The sequence below is a fragment of the Myxine glutinosa genome, chromosome 2, assembly GCF_964187855.1.
Source record: "Myxine glutinosa chromosome 2, kmMyxGlut1.1, whole genome shotgun sequence".
NCBI lineage: Eukaryota > Metazoa > Chordata > Myxini > Myxiniformes > Myxinidae > Myxine > Myxine glutinosa.
Genome location: NC_136262.1, coordinates 10207923 through 10229043, shown reverse-complemented (window position 1 = coordinate 10229043; position 21121 = coordinate 10207923). Strand labels below are relative to the sequence as shown.

Below are 21121 nucleotides of genomic sequence, written 5' to 3'. Positions count from 1 at the left end.
TTGCCACTGTAATGTCATGTTGAATCCATAAGTTTGATTCTGCTATTCCAGAGATATTGAGAAACTGGATTGAACAACACAGTAATGTGATATATTTCTCCTCTTTAAAAAAAAAAATCCTAATTTTAACCATATTGCTACCATTGCCACCAAAGGTGGCCGCAGGTTATGTTTTCACCCCTGTTGTCTGTTTGTTTGTCTATCTGTCTGTGAGCATATGTCAAAAAGTTGTGGACAGATTATGACAAAACTAGGTGGATGATTTGGTTCGGTGACAAGAACAAGCTGATTAGGTTTTGGTTCAGGTCTGGATCCAGATCCGGCCTATCAGTGGGATACAAAACGTAAACTGTTCGGCCTGGTGGAGGTATGAGCTCCACCGAGTTCCGTTCTGGTAGTGTTCATGTGCTTGTCTGTTTGGCTGGCAAATGTCAATGAAAGCCAAGCCATTGCTAAATCGACAATTTGATGTTACTTGTAATTGATGGCTATTGTGATTGATAACTACTGTATTCCTCTTTAGCTTTCCAGAAGATCATGTGCTGCCTGGAAGCATGAAAGACAATTTTTGGGAAATGGGTGACACCGGACCTTGTGGACCATGCACCGAGATGCACTTTGATCGTATTGGCGGACGCAATGCTGCACATCTGGTTAACGAAGACGACCCCAACGTGCTGGAGATCTGGAACCTGGTGTTCATCCAGTTTAATCGGTACTTGGGCACGGGGACATGGCCACGTTTAATATTCCCAAATTACATGTTCTCACCAACCTTTATAGTTTAGAATCAATAAAGTGAGTTACGTAATCGGTATTTTGTTAATCTTTTACTGCTGCCTTGCATTGAATATTTATTTCACTTTGACAACCTCCATAAATGTTACTTTGCACTAACATGCTAAAAAATACCTTGCTTCCGTCATCAAATTTCTGATTGTTAAAATGCTGAAGTATTTCAAGTTAATTACAAATGCATGTGCATTGATTGCAATTTAAACTAAGAGGACCAGGAACCCAAGTGTTTTATTACTTGCAAAATCGAAGATTTTTCAAGTATATTGGTCGGTTGTGTTTGTGACTCTGTTAGTTTGTCACCGGCCTACAGGTCACAATTTTCAACCGATCTTCACCAAACTTCACCAAGTGGTAGAGTTGGTCAAATGCCAGAAGCCTATTGTTTTTGGGGTCAATAGGTCAAAAGGTCAACATAGGCCAAAGGTCACCAACTTTGCTAAATTTCTAAAATCCTCCATTTTCATCCGATTGACTTGAAATTTGAAGACCACTTGCATATCTGGTCATTGAATTCAACCACCAAGAATTTTTGAAGTCAACATAGGCCAAATGGTCAACATAGGCCAAATTTCTAAAATCCTCAATTTTCATCCAATTGACTTGAAATTTGGAGAGGACTTGCATATGTGGTCACTGAATTCAACCACCAAGTATTCTTGAGGTCAACATAGGCCAAAAGGTCAACATAGGCCAAATTTCTAAAATCCTCTATTTTCATCGAATTGACTTGAAAATTGAACAGCATTTGCACATTGAGTCACTAAATAGGGAAACTAACTTTTTGAGGTCAAAAGGTCAAAGGTCAACCTTCCAAAATCATCATTTTTCATCTGAAAAATCGTCACTTTTCATCCTGTTGACCCGAGCTTTGATAAAGATTGTAAATTTTAAACTTCATGAAATGGAAAATTTGCTGTATCAATGGTAAACTTTTGGGGGAGGGCGTATTTTGCAAGTATCATGCTACGCATGACGTTTTCTTGTTTGTTTGTTTGTCACCGGCCTACAGGTCACAATTCTAAACCGATCATCACGAAACTTCACCAAGTTGTATAAGCCGTCCCAATTAAGAAGGCTATTGATTTTGAGGTCAAAGGTCAAAGGTCATCTGGAGGTCAAATTTCTAAAATCGCCATTTTAAATCCGGTTGACTTGAAAATTGAATAGCATTTGTATATCAAGTCAATAAATTAGGAAATGAACTATTTGAGGTCAAAGGGTCAAAGGTCAACTTAAGGTCAAATTTTAAAAATCATCAATTTTCATCTAAAAAGCCGTCAATTCTCAACCGATTGACTTGAAAATTGAGCAGCATTTGCATATCGAGTCACTAAATTAGGAAACATACTATTTTTTTTAGGTCAAAAGGTCAAAGATCAACTCAAGGTCAAACTTCCAAAATCACTTTTTATCTGAAAAGAAACCGTCAATTTTCATCCGATTGACTTGAAAATTGAACAGCATTTGCACATTGATTCACTAAATAGGGAAACCAACTATTTTGGAGGTCAAAAGGTCAAAGGTCAACTCGAGGTCAAACTTCCAAAATCATCACTTTTTATCTGAAAAAAACCCGTCAATTTTCATCCGATTGACTTGAAAATTGAACAGCATTTGCACATTGATTCACTAAATAGGGAAACCAACTATTTTTGAGGTCAAAAGGTCAACTCGAGGTCAACCTTCCCAAATCATCATTTTCATCTGAAAAATCGTCAATTTTCTTCCTATTGACCCGAGCTTTGATCAAGATTGTCAATTTTAATCTTGATGAAATGGACAATTTGCTCTATCAATGGAATTTTTTTCTTGGGGAGGGGGGGGGGGGGCGTATTTTGCAAGTATCGTGCTCCGCATGACGTCTTCTTGTTTATTTATTTATTTATTCTACAATTACCTTTGGCATCATATTTTTCCCATCCACCACCCCCATGTATTATGTGAACTAATCAAAGGTAACCGTGTAAAACAAGGGTTATTTGAATAATTTGCCATATGACGTCATTCGGTCACTCGGTAGAGCGCATACATCTGCCAGGCTGATCATTTTATGTTTTGTATCCCACTGACAGGCCAAATCTGGATTCCGACCTGAACCAAAATTGAATCGGCTTGTTCTTGTCACTTAACAAACTCGTCCACCAAGTTTAGTCATAACTCGTCCACAACTTTTACAAAATATTATGTTATATATCGCTTTTCGCCCGATCTCTCAATGGTGAAGAATCACTTAAAAATAAAATAATTCTCTTATCCGAATCCATATTCAGATCTTCACCAAAATCGAATCGATTAGTTCTTGTCACACACCCGACATCTCCACCAAGTTTCGTACAAATCTGTCCATAACATTTTGAGATATAGTGCTATCTATCGGTTTTAGCCCTATCACTCAATGGTGAAGAATCACTTAAAATATTATACTTGCTGGATCCGAAACTAGATCTTCACCAAAATTGAACCAATTCATCCGTGTCACACACCCAAACCTCTCCATCAAGTTCCGTCTAAATCCGTCCACAACCTTTTGAGATATCCTGCTCTTTATTGTTTTGGCCCTATCGCCCAATGGTGAACAATCACTTTAAAAATTCTACTAACCGGATCCGAAACCGGATCTTCACCAAAATCTAATCATTTCGTCCTTGTTGCATACACTACCTTTCTGCCAAATTTCGTCTGAATCCATCCACAACTTTTTGAAATATATTGTTGACAAACAGACAAACGAACAGACAAGCAGAAAGACAAACAGACAAACAAACAATAAATGTGCCGTGCATAGCACGATACTTGTGAAATCCCTAAAATAAGTTGTTGGCCAATGATAACCTCAAAAATAATTGGTGGTTGAATTCAATGACCTGGTATGCAAATCCTCTTAAAATTCCAAGTCAATCAGATGAAAATTGAGAATTTTAGAAATATGGCCTATGTTGATCTCAAAAATACTTTGTGGTTGAATTCAGTGTCCAGATATGAAAATCCTCTTAAAATTCCAAGTCAATTGGATGAAAATTGAGGATTTTGGAAATCTGGCCTATGTTGACCTTTTGGCCCATGTTGACCTCAAAAATAGTTGGGGGTTGAATTCAGTGACCAGATCTGCAAATCCTATTCAAATTCCAAGTTAATTGGATGAAATTTGCGGATTTTAGAAATCCGACAAAGATGGTGACCTTTGGCCTATGTTGACCTATGTTGACCTGACACTTTTGGCCCCAAAAACAATAGGCTTCTTGCTTCTGACCACCTCTACCATTTGGTGAAGTTTCGTGAAGATCGGTTGAAAATTGTGACCTGGAGGTGACTGACATACCGACAAACAGACAGAATAACGCACCAAACCAATATACTTGAAAAATCTTTGATTTTCGCAAGTAACAAACAGACAAACAAACAAGAAGACGTCATGCAGAGCATGATACTTGCAAAATCCACCCCCGCTTAACCCCCTCCCCCCCTCTCCAGAAAGTTGCCAGGAATACATCACATTGTCCATTTCATTAAGATTTAAATTTGACGATCTTGATCAAAGCTTGGGTCAATCGGATTTAAAAATTTGATTTTTCAGATGAAAATTGATATTAGAAGTTTGATCTTGAGTTGACCTTTGACCTTTTGATCTTAAAAAATAGTTGGATTTCCAATTCAGTGAGGCACTGTGTAATTACTATTTAATTTTCAAGTCAATCAGATTTAAATTGATGATTTTGGAAGTTGACCTTGAGTTGATCTTTGACCTTTTGACTTCAAAAATAGTTGGTTTCCCAATTTAATGACAATATGCAAATGCTGTTCAACTCTCAAGTCAATCGGATGTAAATTGATGATTTTTCAGATGAAAATTGATGATTTTAGAAGTTTGACCTTGAGTTGACCTTTGACCTTTGGACCTAAAAATATATGACTCCAATTCAGTGACCCAATATGCAAATATTGTTCAATTTTCAATTCAATCGGATGAAAAAAGGGAATTTTAGAAATTAGACCTCCAAATGACCTTTGACCTCAAAATCAGCAGGCTTCTCAATTGTGACGACCACTACAACTTGGTGAAGTTTCATGCCAATTGCTTTGGAATTGTGACCTGTAGGCTATTGCCAAACAGACAGACAGAATAACAAACTCAACCGACCAATATACTTGACAAATCTTCGATTTTGCAAGTAACAAACAAACAGACAAACAAACAGACAAACAAACAGACAAACAAACAGACAGACAGACAGGGGTGAAAACATAATCTCCATCCACCTTTGGTGGCGGAGGTAAAAACAGTTTTAAATTGTATGGCCTTATTTGTTTCATTAATTGGACAAGTTGATTGTCATCTGCTGAACCATTTCATTTGGAGAAGTCCTTAATCTGGTGTTGTGTTCAGGCCGGCTCGCTTTTCAACGTTGACAATATTTTCCACAAATTTGCATTTAATCGATATGTTTTTACTTTATAAGATATTCGAACAGGTGAGATGTGTGATCGATCTGAGTATAGGTTTTTACATTAAGTTGCCAGTTATTGTAACACTAGCCGAAACCCGTGGAACATCCACGGAAGGGATGATGTGGTGTATGGATAGAGTGTACCATTATGGATGGCATAGGGGATTTGCTTGTCCGAGTAAGAGTTAGGAAGAAAGATGAGAATGAAGAGTGCGTATATGAACAACGGTCGCCGACACCGGCACAAATGCATGCTCTGGATTGTCCACTCAGTGGACGGCTTGCTTTCGCCTTCGCCTGTCCAATCAGCGGACGGCTTGCTTCGCCTTCACCCAGCAGACGCCAATACGATGGCGTCGTAAGATGGCGTCGTATCGGCAGTTAATCGGATGCTTTTGAGCCCCAACGTCGGATAATTCAGATTTTTCGAGTATGGCTGTACGTCATAAACAAGGAGCGCGGTTCGTAGATCGTCAATCCATTAGTGCCGTGGGCATCGGGTCACTGGGTGCGGCGTAAAAGGGATAACAAAGTCGAGTCCTTACGCTATTATTATATGGATTCGTCTGCAACTCACCAATGATGACGACAATGTTTTCCTCCAATAAGTAATGCTGAAGTATTTCAAGTTATCTGAGCTTGAGTCGATTACGCACGAGTTTTGACCAAATAAGGTGACGTATCAGCACGTTAAGAATGGCATTATCCTTGCTTTTATTCTTAAATAAGTTCATAATTCATTCTCACCTTAAGAGCATTGCAAATTGGAACTGTACTACTCCTCATTACGTCGTTCCCAGAGCCTCGTTCTTTGTGCCATGGCTGCAGACCTGACACGTGAGTATTGTGATGATCCCGTCTGTTTGCTTGCCTGTTTTTCGGCAGAATAACTGGACAACGATGGCAGGTAGAATCGTTAACTTTGCTACGGAGGGGTCTTCATATTGTGAATGTCTTGGACAAGTTAAACTTTGAGCTCATAAGGAATAATATAAAATGAAATGGAAGACAGGGCTATGTTTACTCGCATCCCAGCCATTGGCATAATGGTTCGATCGGCTGTTCTGAGTCTGGGAGGTCGGCGGTTCGAACTAAGGCTGTGACCATGTACACGTACACAGAAAAATTATAAACGTTCACAAAAATCTGTAAATGTGTACACGTTCTGAACTGCTAATCTAGTGATACTATAGAAGGAGTAGGCCTCTCAATCCAGTCTCCATCCATATGTACATTTTGGGCGGGGCTTATGGCACCAGCCCCCCCAGACCAGCTTATGGCCCCCCCAGAATTTACATGTTTTAAACGTTTCCCAGTGTGTACCCTGGTCAGAATAGGTACACCGTATCCCTGCGTGTCGTAAGAGACGACTAAGAGGGTTGGCGTCAGGAAGGGCATCCGGCCATAAAAACATTGCCTCAAAAAGAGAACCATGACAATCGCAAGTACATATGGGCAGGGTGCAGCCCGAAGTGGAGATCGGTTTCTGAGGTTTGGGACATGGAATGTGGGGACAATGACAGGGAGATCAGGAGAAGTGGTGGAAGTATTGGTCAGAAGAAGAGTGGACATATGTTGTGTGCAAGAGACGAGATGGAAGGGAAGTGGTGTGAGAATGGTGAAGGGTAGGCAGGGACAGAAATACAAGTTTGTGTGGCAAGGGTGCCCGGAGGGCGTGAATGGTGTTGGTGTCCTGTTTTCTGAGGAGTTTGTAGACAGTGTGGTGAGTGTGACTAGAGTGAGTGATAGGTTGATGATGGTGAAAATGATGATTGGAAAGCTCTTGGTGAACGTCATCTCGGGATATGCTCCGCAGGTTGGTCGAAGCGATGAAGAGAAGGACAAGTTCTGGTGTGCGATAGAGAAGCTGATGTAAAACGGGAAAGATGAGGAAGTTGTTGTGGTGGGAGGAGACCTGAATGGACATGTGGGAAGGAGTATGGATGGTTTTGAGGGAGTTCATGGGGGTTACGGATATGGTGTGAGAAATGGAGAAGGTGAAAGGATTTTGGAGTTTGCTGATGGAGCTGATTTGTTGATTTGTAATACTCAGTTCCAGAAAGAGGACAATAAGCTTGTTACATACACGTCAGGTGGGTCGACGACAACCGTTGACTACCTGATGGTGCGTCGGCGAGATAGGGGGCACCTCCGGGACACAAAGGTGATCCCGGGGGAGGAGGCTGTTTCACAGCACCACTTGGTTGTCTGCGACATAAGGGTGAAAGGTGCGAGGAGAGCTCGGCGGGTGAAGTACCAACCGAGAATGAAGGTGTGGAGGTTGAAAGAGGTGACAGTAAGGGAGGCATTAAAAGAGATGCTGAGTAGGGTAGAGGATGATGTGGTTGAGCTTGAAAGTGGTTGGATGTCAATGAAAGCTAGTCTGTTGGGAGCCGTTGGTGAGGTATGTGGATGGACAAAAGGACCACCGAGGCACTCGGAAACATGGTGGTGGGATGTTGAGGTTGGAAAGAGGATTGACGAGAAGAGGAAGAAGTTCAAAGAGTGGCAGAAGGCGAAGGGTACGGGAACAGAAACAGCAGAGCATGAAAGTTATAAGGCAGCCAGGAAGGCTGCAAAGAAAGAGGTAGCAAAGGCGCAGGAGGCATGTAGGAAAATGTTCGGAGAACGCTTGGATTCGGAAGAGGGTCAGAAAGCAGTATTCAGGATTGCAAAGCACATAGCGAAAGAGAAGTGTGATGTGATGGGGGTGAGTTGCTTGAAGGATGAAGTGGGACAAATCGTTGTCGACCCAGATGGAATTAAAGGAAGATGGAAAAGATATATGGAAATGCTGTTGAATACAGAGAATGAATGGGATGGCAACATCGAGAGTAACCCAGTTTTAGGACCGGCAGAGAAGATAACTGAGAAGGAAGTTGAGGAAGCGATAAAAGCAATGAAGAGTGGAAAAGCGGGAGGGCCGACGGGAGTTGTGGGAGATATGTTGAAGGCAGCAGGAAGTTGGGGTGTGAAGAGAATGACAGAGATCTGTAATCTGGTGGTGAAAGAAGGCCGCATTCCAGTGGATTGGGAACTGAGTACCCTCGTCCCTCTATACAAGGGGAAAGGTGACCCTCTGGAGTGTGGCTCGTACCGAGCGATAAAGTTATTGGAGCATGGAATGAAGGTATTGGAAAGGGTGTTGGAGAGGAGGATAAGGAAGAAAGTGAAGATCGACGAAATGCAGTTTGGATTTATGCCAGGAAGAGGAACGACAGATGCGCTTTTCATTGTGAGGCAGTTGCAGGAGAAGTACATGGATAAGAGGAAGAAGTTGTTTTTTGGGTTTGTTGATCTGGAGAAAGCATTCGATAGGGTTCCACGCAAAGTATTGACATGGGCATTGAGGAAGTTAGGAGTGGAGGAGTGGAGGAATGGTTGATCAGAGTAGTGATGGCAATGTACAAAAGAGCACGCACAGCTGTAAGGACGAAGGACGGGAACAGTGGTGAGTTTGAGGTGAAGGTGGGAGTGCATCAGGGGTCGGTACTAAGTCCACTACTATTTGTAGCTGTGATGGAGGTGCTGGCTCAGACCGTAAAGGAGGGTTTACCGTGGGAGTTGTTGTATGCAGATGATCTGGTGTTGATTGCGGAAAGTATGGATGGACTGAAGGAAAAGATGAACAAGTGGAAGGAATGTATGGAGACAAAAGGTCTGAAGGTGAATATTGGAAAGACAAAGGTGATGGCAAGTGGTAAAGCATGTGGTGAGGTGGAAAGAACTGGGAAGTGGCCGTGTGCTGTGTGCAGGAAGGGTGTCGGAGTGAACTCCATTCAATGTACAATGTGTGCTGAGTGGGTTCATCAAAAATGTAGTGGTCTGAGAGGGTCATTAACCAGTGTGGCAGCTACATTCAAATGTAAGGTGTGCACAGAGGGAGCTGCAGATGGAGGAAATGTTGAGTTGGATCTTGGAGACGGCGTGAAGCTGGAAGGTGTGAAAACATTTTGCTACCTCGGAGACATGCTGAATGGAGAAGGTGGGTCAGACTCGGCAACGGTTGCTCGAGTGAGATGTGCATGGAAGAAGTTTCGGGAACTGAGTGGCGTGCTGATGAGGAGGAGAGTGTCGCTGAAGCTGAAGGGAAAGGTGTATGCTGCATGTGTGAGAAGTGTTATGATTTATGGGAGCGAGACATGGGTAATGAACGTAGAGCAGCAACGAAGGCTGGAAAGGGTGGAAATGCGAATGGTTCGATGGATGTGCGGAGTATCGTTGAGAGAGAGGAAGACAAATGATGAATTGCGAAAGATGATGGGAATATTGCCTGTGATTGATGCTGTGAAGAGGAACAGGTTGAGATGGTTTGGTCATGTCTTGAGGAAGGATGAAAGTGACTGGTTGAGAAGAGTGATGGAAGTTAATGTAGAAGGAAGTAGAGGACGGGGAAGACCGAGAAAGACTTGGCTAAAGATGGTGGAAGAAGAAATGCGGGCAAGGGGGTTAACAAGGAGAGATGCAGAAAATAGGGCAAAATGGAGAAGATTGTCATGGGGACCGCAAGGCTAACCCCCGCTCTAGCAGGGAACATGGCCTTAAAATGCATGTTGTTGTTGTTGTTGTTGCTTATGGCACCAGCCTATCAGATCAGTTCCCTCAGGTGCAGGGTGGGTTGAAGAGGCGGGACCTGCAAAATTTTTTTTTATCACCACCATGTTATTTTATTTTTGTTTTTTTTCATACACCTTCAAGAATGATCACGAATGGACTATGTCCATGTATAGCAAAATACATGGATATTCACAGGCCTAGTTTGAATCTGTCCGATCATACCCAATACTTTTAAAATGGTACGTGCTTCTTCCTTGCTTGATGCTCAACATTTAAAGGGATATTACACGGACAATCAACCATAAGTTTGTTGTAAGAATGAATTGTACACAACAAAAATATTTTTCTGCTGATATTTTTCTCATGGTAGAGCTAGAACACAGAATGGATCAGGACGCAACAGCAGAAAGAGAAGGAGCAAATCCCAACAGCAGGGCCAACAAACAACAACAACACAACATGCATTTTAAGGCCATTTTCCCTGCGAGAGCGGGGGTTAGCCTTGCGGTCCCCATGACAATCTTCTCCATTTTGCCCTATTTTCTGCATCTCTCCTTGTTAACCCCCTTGCCCGCATTTCTTCTTCCACCATCTTTAGCCAAGTCTTTCTCGGTCTTCCCCGTCCTCTACTTCCTTCTACATTCATTTCCATCACTCTTCTGAACCAGTCACTTTCATCCTTCCTCAACACATGACCAAACCATCTCAACCTGTTTCTCTTCACAGCATCAATCACAGGCTCTATTCCCATCATCTTTCGCAATTCATCATTTGTCTTCCTCTCTCTCAACGATACTCCGCACATCCACTGAACCATTCGCATTTCCACCCTTTCCAGCCTTCGTTGCTGCTCTCCGTTCATGACCCATGTCTCGCTCCCATAAATCACAACACTTTGTATCTACCAATCAACAACCCTGCCCAACAGCAGGGCCAAGGGACAAAAAAGCCAGAGATGGACAACAAGAGATGCAGGGGTTAGGTTGAGGGTTAGGGGAGAATGCAGGGGATGGGCAATTGGGGACAATCGGTTCTGGATTGGGGATCATCTGAGATGGTGGTGAACAACTGTGCTGAAGACCTGAAGGGAAGAAAGAGAATGAAGAAAAGGTGGAAGTTGGTTCCACACGTGAGAAAAAAAAAAAGAGGAACAAATGAGTGGAGGTGTGCAGTGATCATGATTTTAGGTAGTTTCACCAGAAGCAGGTTGATGGTGGACTGTGTGAACCCTGCAGAAACCTGGGGGGACAAAGCATGAATGAGAAGAGGGTGCAAGACCACAAAAGATGTGGAAGAAGATAATCCACTGATCTGTCTGTGATGGCAAAGGGACAGGCCCATAGACTCAGCTTCATTGCGGGAGATTCAAGTAATATTGAAGGCCTGGATTTCCACGGCGTCAAGCTGAGCAAGATGTGAGGTGGGGCGCCAGCCCTGAGGTGAGAGCAGTACTTGACCAAGCTGTGGATGAAGGCCTTGTAGGTGGATAGGAGTTTAGGTGTGCCAAGGAAGGACTTTGCATGCCGATGGATGCCCAGTTGGCGGCTGGCTTTGGAGACCGAGCTTGCCTTGTGGGTTTGCCCAAGAAAGATCATGGCTGAGAGTGAGACCCAATAGTTTGAATGACTGAACTTCTTTGAGATGATTGTTAAGAAAGTAGATAGGATGGTTTGCTGTACCGTCCTTTCCGGGAGAGAGAGATAGTGTGGGATTTTCTTCAAGGTTAAAAGACATATTCTAAGTGTTTGATCATTTTGTGAGTTTTGTCAAGATCTGAAGAGAGGGAAGAGGCTGCAGCCTGTCTGCCTGAAGGATGAAGGATGTCATGGCACAGGATGGAGAGTTGAATTTCCAGAGAGAGATCATTGATGAAGATCAGGAATAGGATTAGGCTCAGAACACTGCCTGGTGACACTCCAGGCTTGACAGGGTGAGGAGATGAAAGGATTCCATTGAGGGCCACATGGCTACGATAGTAGAAGAAGTCAGTAAGCCATGTTTGCTTTGGATGCCATAGGCAGACAGTTTGTAGGGCAAGACAGGATGGCAGACTGTATCAAAAGCTCGAGATATGTCCAGAGAGACGGCCCTGGTCGGTTTAATAAGCATTCCAAGTTTGTTTTCGTTTTGCCTCATTTATTAAATAATTACCATCAACGTTAAAAACATTCTGAAATTGGCCTTTCTAGAACGCATGCTGACATATAATGTCTTCCTCAGATGCTGCAAACGTGAACTGAGCATTTGTCAAAATATTTCCAAAATAATGTATATAATGAATGAATGATCGTTTTAAGGCCATTTTCCCCACTAGAGCGGGGGTTAGCCTTGCGGGCCCCATGACAATCATGGTTCCCTGTTTTGAGGCAATGTTTTTATGGCCGGATGCCCTTCCTGACGCCAACCCTTGGTCACGCTCTTCGATGCGCAGGGATACGGTGTACCTATTCTAAATCGGGGTACGCACCGTGATCATTCATCCCAGCAAGCTGGTACTCAATTTGCCGACCTCGGAAGGATGACAGGCTGAGTCAACCCACCTGGCGTTAATTCAGCGATCGACCGGGATTCGAACCCAAGATCCTAGGATCCCAAGCCGGCACCCTAACCGCTAAGCCAACACCAGGCTTCCAAAAGAATGTATTTAAAAAAAAAAAAAAACCCCCCTTTAGAGGCCATTTTTCCCCGCAAGCGGGGGTTGGCCTTTTTCGGGAACCGTGGTTGTTGTTGTGTTTTTTGGTCCCCTTTTTGAAGCAATGTTTTACGGCCGGATGCCCTTCCTGACGCCAACCCTTTTTGCCGCCTTTAACGACAAACAGGGAATTACCAGTGAACTGGTACTCAATTAGCCGACCTCGGAAGGATGACAGGCTGAGTCAACCCCCCTGGCGTTAATTCAGCGATCGACCGGGATTCGAACCCAGGATCCTAGGATCCTAAGCCGGCACCTTAGCCGCTAGCCCAACACCAGGGATTAACAGACAGATTAATTCCAAAAGAATGTGTGATGTACTGTTTTGTGAGCTGTTGCTAAAATTGATTTTGAAATCCAAAATGGCGTGTCTGAGTATTGTTTAAGTCTTATTCTCTAAAACCGGTGTGTTACTTATATTGTGGCAGGGAGTCTGATGGGAAACTGCTCCCTTTGGCGAAAAAGAGCATCGACACCGGCATGGGTCTGGAGCGTCTCGTCTCCATCCTACAGGGCAAAATGTCCAACTACGACACCGATCTATTCCTGCCATATTTTGAAGCCATTCACAAGGTGATGTGTCAACACATGTGAATCACATGATTAGTTCCTGTTTGCATTGCTTTTGGAATGTTTTGGATTTTGTAATGGGGTAGTTGCTGCTACCGCCGATTGCTACGCGAATGCTCGAGAAAGAAATCAAGGCGGTCTTTATCGCCGCTTGAAAATTGTCCAGGCTCATCTATGGCTCATTCCTGCTCCTTCCAGACGTGCTAAGAAATTGTTAAAATGCAGGAGAGTTGTTTTTATTTATAATCAATTTTATAGTTGCATTTAACCTTCCAGACTCAAAAATATTAATCTCATCTGGTTGGAGTTGGGTGGAGGGAGGAAGGAGTGTTAACGAGAATGGAGATTAGGGGTTTGGCTGTGAAGGTGAGGAGACCGAGTGACATCAAGGTTTATCGGTTCTCAACAACACCTTTTGCCAAAAGACAAAAGGCAAACCTGGCAGGAAAATGAGTCGACCACATTTCCTTATCAACCACGTGGGTGAGTGCTGATAACAAGGATCTTGTGTAGCCGGGGGTTGGTCCTGCATTTATAAAGTGGCAGAAATGAAACAGTTTGAGTCATGATACATTCTAACCACTTTCAGCCATGCTATATATCACAAAAGCTTCTCAATGCAGGAAGGGTTGGAGGGAGGGAGTATTAGTAGAAACAGCAATTCAATGTAAAGTGATGATGTGGACTGTGACATGTGATACATGTTTACTTTGCTCAGAAGAACAACTATCGTTTGTGATTTAAAATGTATATGTCGTGCATAGCACGATACTTGCGAATTCCAAATAAACGATAGTTGTCGTGGAAACAGCAATTTGGTAATTTGGCAAATTTAACCTACCATTGTTTTCCATGATGGAATGTTGTGCAGAACAAACTTGGTTGATGCATTTTCTAATTGTGGCCTAACAGGTGTTTTACATGTTTTGGATGACATTGACCTTGACCTTTGACTAATTTTGACCAGATGTTATACATGTACTAGCAGGTCCGATGTTGCTCGGTGCTCTTCTAACCCTGTGGTGTGGCATTTGGAAGAAATCAATTTGTTCTTTTTTGTAGGTGTCGAAGACATTACATTAACTACGCCCGTTAAGGAATGGGATCGGGATCATTTACTATTACCTTTCACATAGCTACAAAGGCTTCGGCACGATAGACCGATTATTTAATATCCTTGCTATCCTAGCTATCCTTGCCACATGGGACTTTTCTCTTTGCCACTTTGGACCTTTCTCTTTGCCACATGGGACCTTTGTCTTTTTTTTTTTTCTTTTTTTTTTTGTTGCATACAAGATCCAGGCTCGTGTAAGAGCGAACATTAATCACAAAAAAACAAACGGAAAAACATATAATAAAGGGAGCGGGAGACAAGATAGGGAGAGAGAAGGAAGCACAAGTACAACAGTAGAGAACAGGGACATCGGGAGATCTGTGGGAGGGAGAGGGCTTGGGGGGAGGAGGCATGGGGAAGGGGGAGTGTGGGAGAGGTATTAAACACATGGACACTGCAAGGACTTCAAGGAAAGAAGTCGGTATTTCAAAAAGGTGGATCTGGGGTGAAATTAACGGGGGTAGAAAAGATTACGGTTTTGTATGGGGGAAGATAAGAGATGGTGGTGAACAGCTGTTTTAAAGACCTGGAGGGAGGAGTGGGATTGAAGAGAGTGAGGGAGTTTGTTCCAGAGGCGGGAGAAAAGAGGAATGAAAGAGTGAAGGTGAGCAGAGAGTCTTGATTTTGGCAGTTTCACCAGAATAAGGATGCTGGCAGATCTTGTGCGACCTGCAGGAATATTTGGGGGACAGAGCACAGACAGAGCTGGGGGAGCAAGGCCGGAGAGGAGTCGGTAGAAGACAGAAAGTCTACCAACCTGCCTGCGGTGAGTGAGTGAAAGGCCCTCAGAGTTAGCTTTATCGTGGGAGATTCCAATGATTCTGAAAGCTTTGGTTTCAACAGCGTGAAGCCGAGCTCGGTGTGAGGCAGGAGCACCAGCCCAGAGGGGAGAACAGTATTCCATTGAGCTGCGGATGAAAGTCTTTTATGTGGTGAGGAGCTCGGGTGTGCCAAGGAAGGACTTCGCACGACGGAGGATGGCCCAGTCAGCGACTGGCTTTGGAGGCCAGCTTGGAAATGTGGTTTTCCCAGGAGTGATCATGGCAGATATTGAGACCCAAGAGCTTGAGTGACAGAACTTCTTGGAGAGGATTGTTGAGAAAGTAGATGGGAGGGTTGTCCAGTCGGTCTTTTCGAAGAGACATAGTAAGAGTGTGAGATTTGTCAGGATTGAAAGACATGTTCCACTTGTTTGACCAGTCTGTGATTTTGTCAAGGTCTGCATTGAGTGAGGAGGCTGCAGACTGCCGATCTGAGGGATGGGTTATGGAGCGGCAGAGAGTGGAGTCATCAGCAACGAGATAGAGAGGGTTTTCCAGAGAGTCGGAGAAATCATTGATGAAGACCAGAAAAAGCACAGGTACCTGAACACTGCCTTGGGGAACTCCAGTCTGAACAGGAAGGGGAGATGAGAGAAATCCATTCAGGGCCACACGTTGACTATGACCAGAGAGGAAGTCCGCAAGCCATGTGTGGAGATTTCCATAGATACCATAGGAGGAGAGTTTGGTAAGCAGAGCGGGGTGCCAGACCGTATCAAAGGCACGTGATATGTCAAGGGAGACAGCTCTGAGTTCCTGTTTGGCATTGAGGACCTCCATCCATTGTTGAGACAGCAGAAGCAGCGTGTCCAAAGTAGAATGACCTGGTCTGAATCCAAATTGATGATCCAAGATCAAGCCATTGGAGAAGAGGAAGGATTTGATATCCGAAGCAATGATGGATTCCATGACTTTGCTGATAATTGGGAGCAGGCTGATTGGTCTGTCGTTGCAAGGAGCTTATTTTTTTTTCGTGTTAACCCTTTGAGTACGGATGACGTCCAGTGCCCCAGCCCGTGAAAAAGTTTTGTGTATGGATGACGTTACTACACGTCATCGACTATACCTATAAATAGATCGTCAGTACGTGGTTGCATTCCTGTAATGCCAAATTAATCCCGTACTGGGGGTATTTTTATCCAAAAAAAAATCCCGTACTCAAAGGGTTAAGCGGTAATGTTGGCTGATTTCCAAGCTGATGGCAGATGACCTTGAGCAAAAGAGAGGGTGAAGAGAACAGAGAGAGGGTGTGAAAGAGCGGCAGAGCAGGATTTTAGGACCCGTTGGCTGATGCCGTCTAGTCCAGTTGCAGAATCAGAGTCGAGGTTTGACAGAAACTTCTCCACCTTGTCAGGAGAGGACACAGAGTCCAGGAGCAGCTATCTGGGTTCAACTGGGTACGGTGGGTTTTGCCACGTGGGACCTTTCTCTTTGCCATGTGGGACCTTTCTCTTTGCCATGTGGCACCTTTCTCTTTGCCACGTGGGACCTTTCTCTTTGCCACGTGGGACCTTTCTCTTTGCCACGTGGGACCTTTCTGTTTGCCACGTGGGACTTTTCTTTTTGCCACGTGGGACTTTTCTCTTTGCCACGTGGGACTTTTCTCTTTGCCACGTGGGACTTTTCTCTTTGCCACGTGGGACTTTTCTCTTTGCCACGTGGGACCTTTCTCTTTGCCACGTGTTTTCTTCTTGCCACGTGGGACTTTTCTCCTTTCCACGTGGGACTTTTCTCCTTTCCACGTGGGACTTTTCTCCTTTCCACGTGGGACTTTTCTCCTTTCCACGTGGGACTTTTCATCTTTCCACGTGGGACTTTTCTCCTTTCCACATGGGACTTTTCTCCTTTCCACGTGGGACTTTTCTCCTTTCCATGTGGGACTTTTCTCCTTTCCACGTGGGACTTTCTCCTTTCCACGTGGGACTTTCTCCTTTCCACGTGGGACTTTTCTCCTTGCCACGTTGGACGTTTTTCTTTGCCACGTCAGACCTTTCTCTTTGCCACGTGTTTTCTTCTCGCCACATGGGACTTTTCTCCTTTCCACGTGGGACCTTTCTCCTTTCCACGTGGGACTTTTCTCCTTTCCACGTGGGAGTTTTTTCCTTTCCATGTGGGACTTTTCTCCTTTCCACGTGGGACTTTTCTACTTTCCACGTGGCACTTTTCTCCTTTCCACGTGGGACGTTTCTCCTTTCCACGTGGGGCTTTTCTCCTTGCCACGTGGGACTTTTCTCCTTGCCACGTGAGACTTTTCTCTTTGCCACGTGGGACTTTTCTCTTTGCCACGTGGGACTTTTCTCTTTGCCACGTGGGACTTTTCTCTTTGCCACGTGGGACTTTTCTCTTTGCCACGTGGGACTTTTCTCTTTGCCACGTGGGACTTTTCTCTTTGCCACGTGGGACTTTTCTCTTTGCCACGTGGGACTTTTCTCTTTGCCACGTAGGACTTTTCTTTTTGCCACGTGGTACTTTTCTCTTTGCCATGTGGGACCTTTCTCTTTGCAACGTGTTTTCTTCTTGCCACGTGTTTTCTCCTTTCCACGTGGGACTTTTCTCCTTTCCACGTGGGGCTTTTCTCCTTGCCACGTGGGACTTTTCTCCTTTCCACGTGGGACTTTTCTCCTTTCCACGTGGGACTTTTCTCCTTTCCACGTGGGACTTTTCTCTTTGCCACGTGGTACTTTTCTCTTTGCCACGTGGGGCTTTTCTCTTTGCCACGTGGGACCTTTCTCCTTTCCACGTGGGACTTTTCTCCTTTCCACGTGGGAGTTTTTTCCTTTCCATGTGGGACTTCTCTCCTTTCCACGTGGGACTTTTCTCCTTTCCACGTGGGACTTTTCTCCTTTCCACGTGGGACTTTTCTCCTTTCCACGTGGGACTTTTCTCCTTTCCACGTGGGACTTTTCTCCTTTCCACGTGGGGCTTTTCTCCTTGCCACGTGGGACTTTTCTCCTTGCCACGTGGGACTTTTCTCTTTGCCACGTGGGACTTTTCTCTTTTCCACATGGGACTTTTCTCCTTTGCACATGGGACTTTTCTCCTTTACACGTGGGACTTTTCTCCTTGCCATGTGGGACTTTCCTCCTTGCCACGTTAAACTTTTCTCCTTACCACGTGGGACTTTTCTCCTTGCCACGTGGGACTTTTCTCTTTGCCACGTGTTTTCTTCTTGCCACGTGGGACTTTTCTCCTTTCCACGTTGGAATTTTCTCCTTTCCACGTTAGAATTTTCTCCTTTCCACATGGGACTTTTCTCTTTGCCACGCGGGACCTTTTTCTTTGCCACGTGGGACTTTTCTCTTTGCCACGTGGGACTTTTCTCTTTGCCACGTGGGACTTTTCTCTTTGCCACATGTTTTCTTCTTGCCACGTGGGGCTTTTCTCCTTTCCACGTGGGACTTTTCTCCTTTCCACGTGGGACTTTTCTGTTTTCCACGTGGGACTTTTCTCCTTTCCACGTGGGACTTTTCTCCTTTCCACGTGGGGCTTTTCTCCTTTCCACGTGGGACTTTTCACCTTTCCACGTGGGATTTTTCACCTTTCCACGTGGGCCTTTTCACCTTTCCACGTGGGACTTTTCACCTTTCCACGTGGGACTTTTCTCCTTTCCACGTGGGACTTTTCTGCTTGCCACGTGGGACTTTTCCTCGCCATGTGGGACTTTTTCCTTGCCACGTGGGACTTTTTCCTTGCCACATGGGACTTTTCTCCTTGCCACGTGGGACTTTCCTCCTTGCCAGGTGGGACTTTCTTCCTTGGCAGGTGGGACTTTCCTCTTTGGCAGGTGGGACTTTCCTCCTTGGCAGGTGGGACTTTCCTCCTTGGCAGGTGGGACTTTCCTCTTTGGCAGGTGGGACTTTCCTCCTTGGCAGGTGGGACTTTCCTCTTTGCCACGTGGGACTTTTCTCCTTGGCAGGTGGGACTTTTCTCCTTGCCACGTGGGACTTTTCTCCTTGCCACGTGGGACTTTCCTCCTTGCCAGGTGGGACTTTCCTCCTTGCCAGGTGGGACTTTCCTCCTTGCCAGGTGGGACTTTCCTCCTTGCCAGGTGGGACTTTCCTCCTTGCCAGGTGGGACTTTCCTCCTTGGCAGGTGGGACTTTCCTCCTTGGCAGGTGGGACTTTCCTCCTTGGCAGGTGGGAATTTCCTCCTTGGCAGGTGGGACTTTCCTCCTTGGCAGGTGGGACTTTCCTCCTTGCCTGGTGGGACTTTCCTCCTTGGCAGGTGGGACTTTCCTCCTTGCCTGGTGGGACTTTCGTCCTTGCCTGGTGGGACTTTCCTCCTTGCCAGGTGGGACTTTTCTCCTTGCCACGTGGGACTTTTCTCCTTGCCACGTGGGACTTTCCTCCTTGCCACGTGGGACTTTCCTCCTTGCCACGTGGAACTTTCCTCCTTGCCACGTGGGACTTTTCTCTTTGCCACGTGGGACTTTTCTCTTTGCCACGTGGGACTTTTCTCTTTGCCACGTGGGACTTTTCTCTTTGCCACGTGGGACTTTTCTCTTTGCCACGTGGGACTTTTCTCTTTGCCACGTGGGACTTTTCTCTTTGCCACGTGGGACTTTTCTCTTTGCCACGTGGGACTTTTCTCTTTGCCACGTGGGACTTTTCTCTTTGCCACGTGGGACTTTTCTCTTTGCCACGTGGGACTTTTCTCTTTGCCACGTGGGACTTTTCTCTTTGCCACGTGGGCCTTTTCTTTTTGCCACGTGGTACTTTTCTCTTTGCCATGTGGGACCTTTCTCTTTGCCACGTGTTTTCTTCTTGCCACGTGTTTTCTTCTTGCCACGTGGGACTTTTCTCCTTTCCACGTGGGACTTTTCATCTTTCCACGTGGGACTTTTCATCTTTCCACGTGGGACTTTTCATCTTTCCACGTGGGACTTTCCTCCTTGTCACGTGGGACTTTCCTCCTTGTCACGTGGGACTTTCCTCCTTGTCACGTGGGACTTTCCTCCTTGTCACGTGGGACTTTCCTCTTTGCCACGTGGGACTTTCGTCCTTGCCAAGTGGGACTTTCCCCCTTGTCATGTGGGACTTTTCAACGATTGAATGGATCTCATGGGTCTTATGAGTCTTTGGGTTATAAAAGGTCTTTGGGGTCTTAAAGGGTCTTATGGATCTTATTGGGTCTGATGGATCTTATAGGGTCTCGGGTTATATGGGGTCTTAGGAGTCTTAAAGGTCTAACCCTGACGGGTCTTCCCAATAACATCGTGATCATGGTTTTCTGCAGGATGCTTTTTTTCCTTGTTCACATTATCTTGCCAATCTAATCATAATGCACTTGTTATTGGGAAGTCCGACACGGGGGTTCAAGGTGACGCTCTTGGATTTGAGCTGTCCTGTCTGGGTTTTTGGCCAGCAGGATGGCGTAAAGGTGCACACACTCGCCTCGAAGCTGCCTAGCCTGGGTTTGAATCTCGGCCCAGTTATAAATTGTCATCCTGGTGTTTTGCTTTACCCACGTTTCATCAATGTGCCACGTGTCCCTCAGATAGATATAAAACTTGGTGGCCCGTCTGCAATCTGCATGCATTCGTTGGTTGGGTTAAATATCCTACATTGTCCTTTGCAAAGAGCTATCCTCAACACCCTGAACAAATTACGAACTACTTCAAGGAAGGCCGTGGCAAAACATCCCGCATAATCCTTGTCAAGAAACTGCTTTGGCAGCACCGACGCTATGTAAGAGTTTGGTACATCAGAAGTTTGGGTTTAATTCTTGGCCCAATGATAAACTGTTAGATTGGTGATTCAAAGGCAGACCGTTGCATCGCAAAGTGTGCCACCTTAAACTGGATATTAAAAGTACTGGCATTAGTTGGTGGATGATAATGATCCCACCATGTGTTTTGATGAAGAGTTGGTGAGTTATCGCCACCAGCCTGGCTCGATTCCAGGACTAACCAACAGGGGCCATTGCATCACCACAGCGGCAGCTCTTAGAGGATGCACCCCTGCAGGCTGAGATCCGAACTGACTCTTGGTCCAAAATACAAACAAATACAAGTTATTAGTTTGAGCTCGCTGACCTACGCCCTACGTTTTATCGTATGTTTGATTTATCGTGGCATGTTTAAATACTTGATATCCTTAACTTTCATTGGTCATCCTTTTATGAC

General features: G+C 44.9%; 1 protein-coding gene across 3 annotated transcripts in view; it reads left to right on the top strand.

Moving 5' to 3' along the window:
- The window catches only part of AARS1 (alanyl-tRNA synthetase 1), a 90939-nt gene that overhangs the window by 24308 nt on the left and 45510 nt on the right, over nucleotides 1-21121 (top strand). For all 3 annotated transcript variants that reach the window (XM_068108747.2, XM_068108746.2, XM_068108748.2), the window contains exons 5-6: nucleotides 524-715; nucleotides 12921-13065. In XM_068108747.2, coding sequence (XP_067964848.2) covers nucleotides 524-715; nucleotides 12921-13065 — 337 coding nt within the window. The remainder of the gene's footprint in view (nucleotides 1-523; nucleotides 716-12920; nucleotides 13066-21121) is intronic.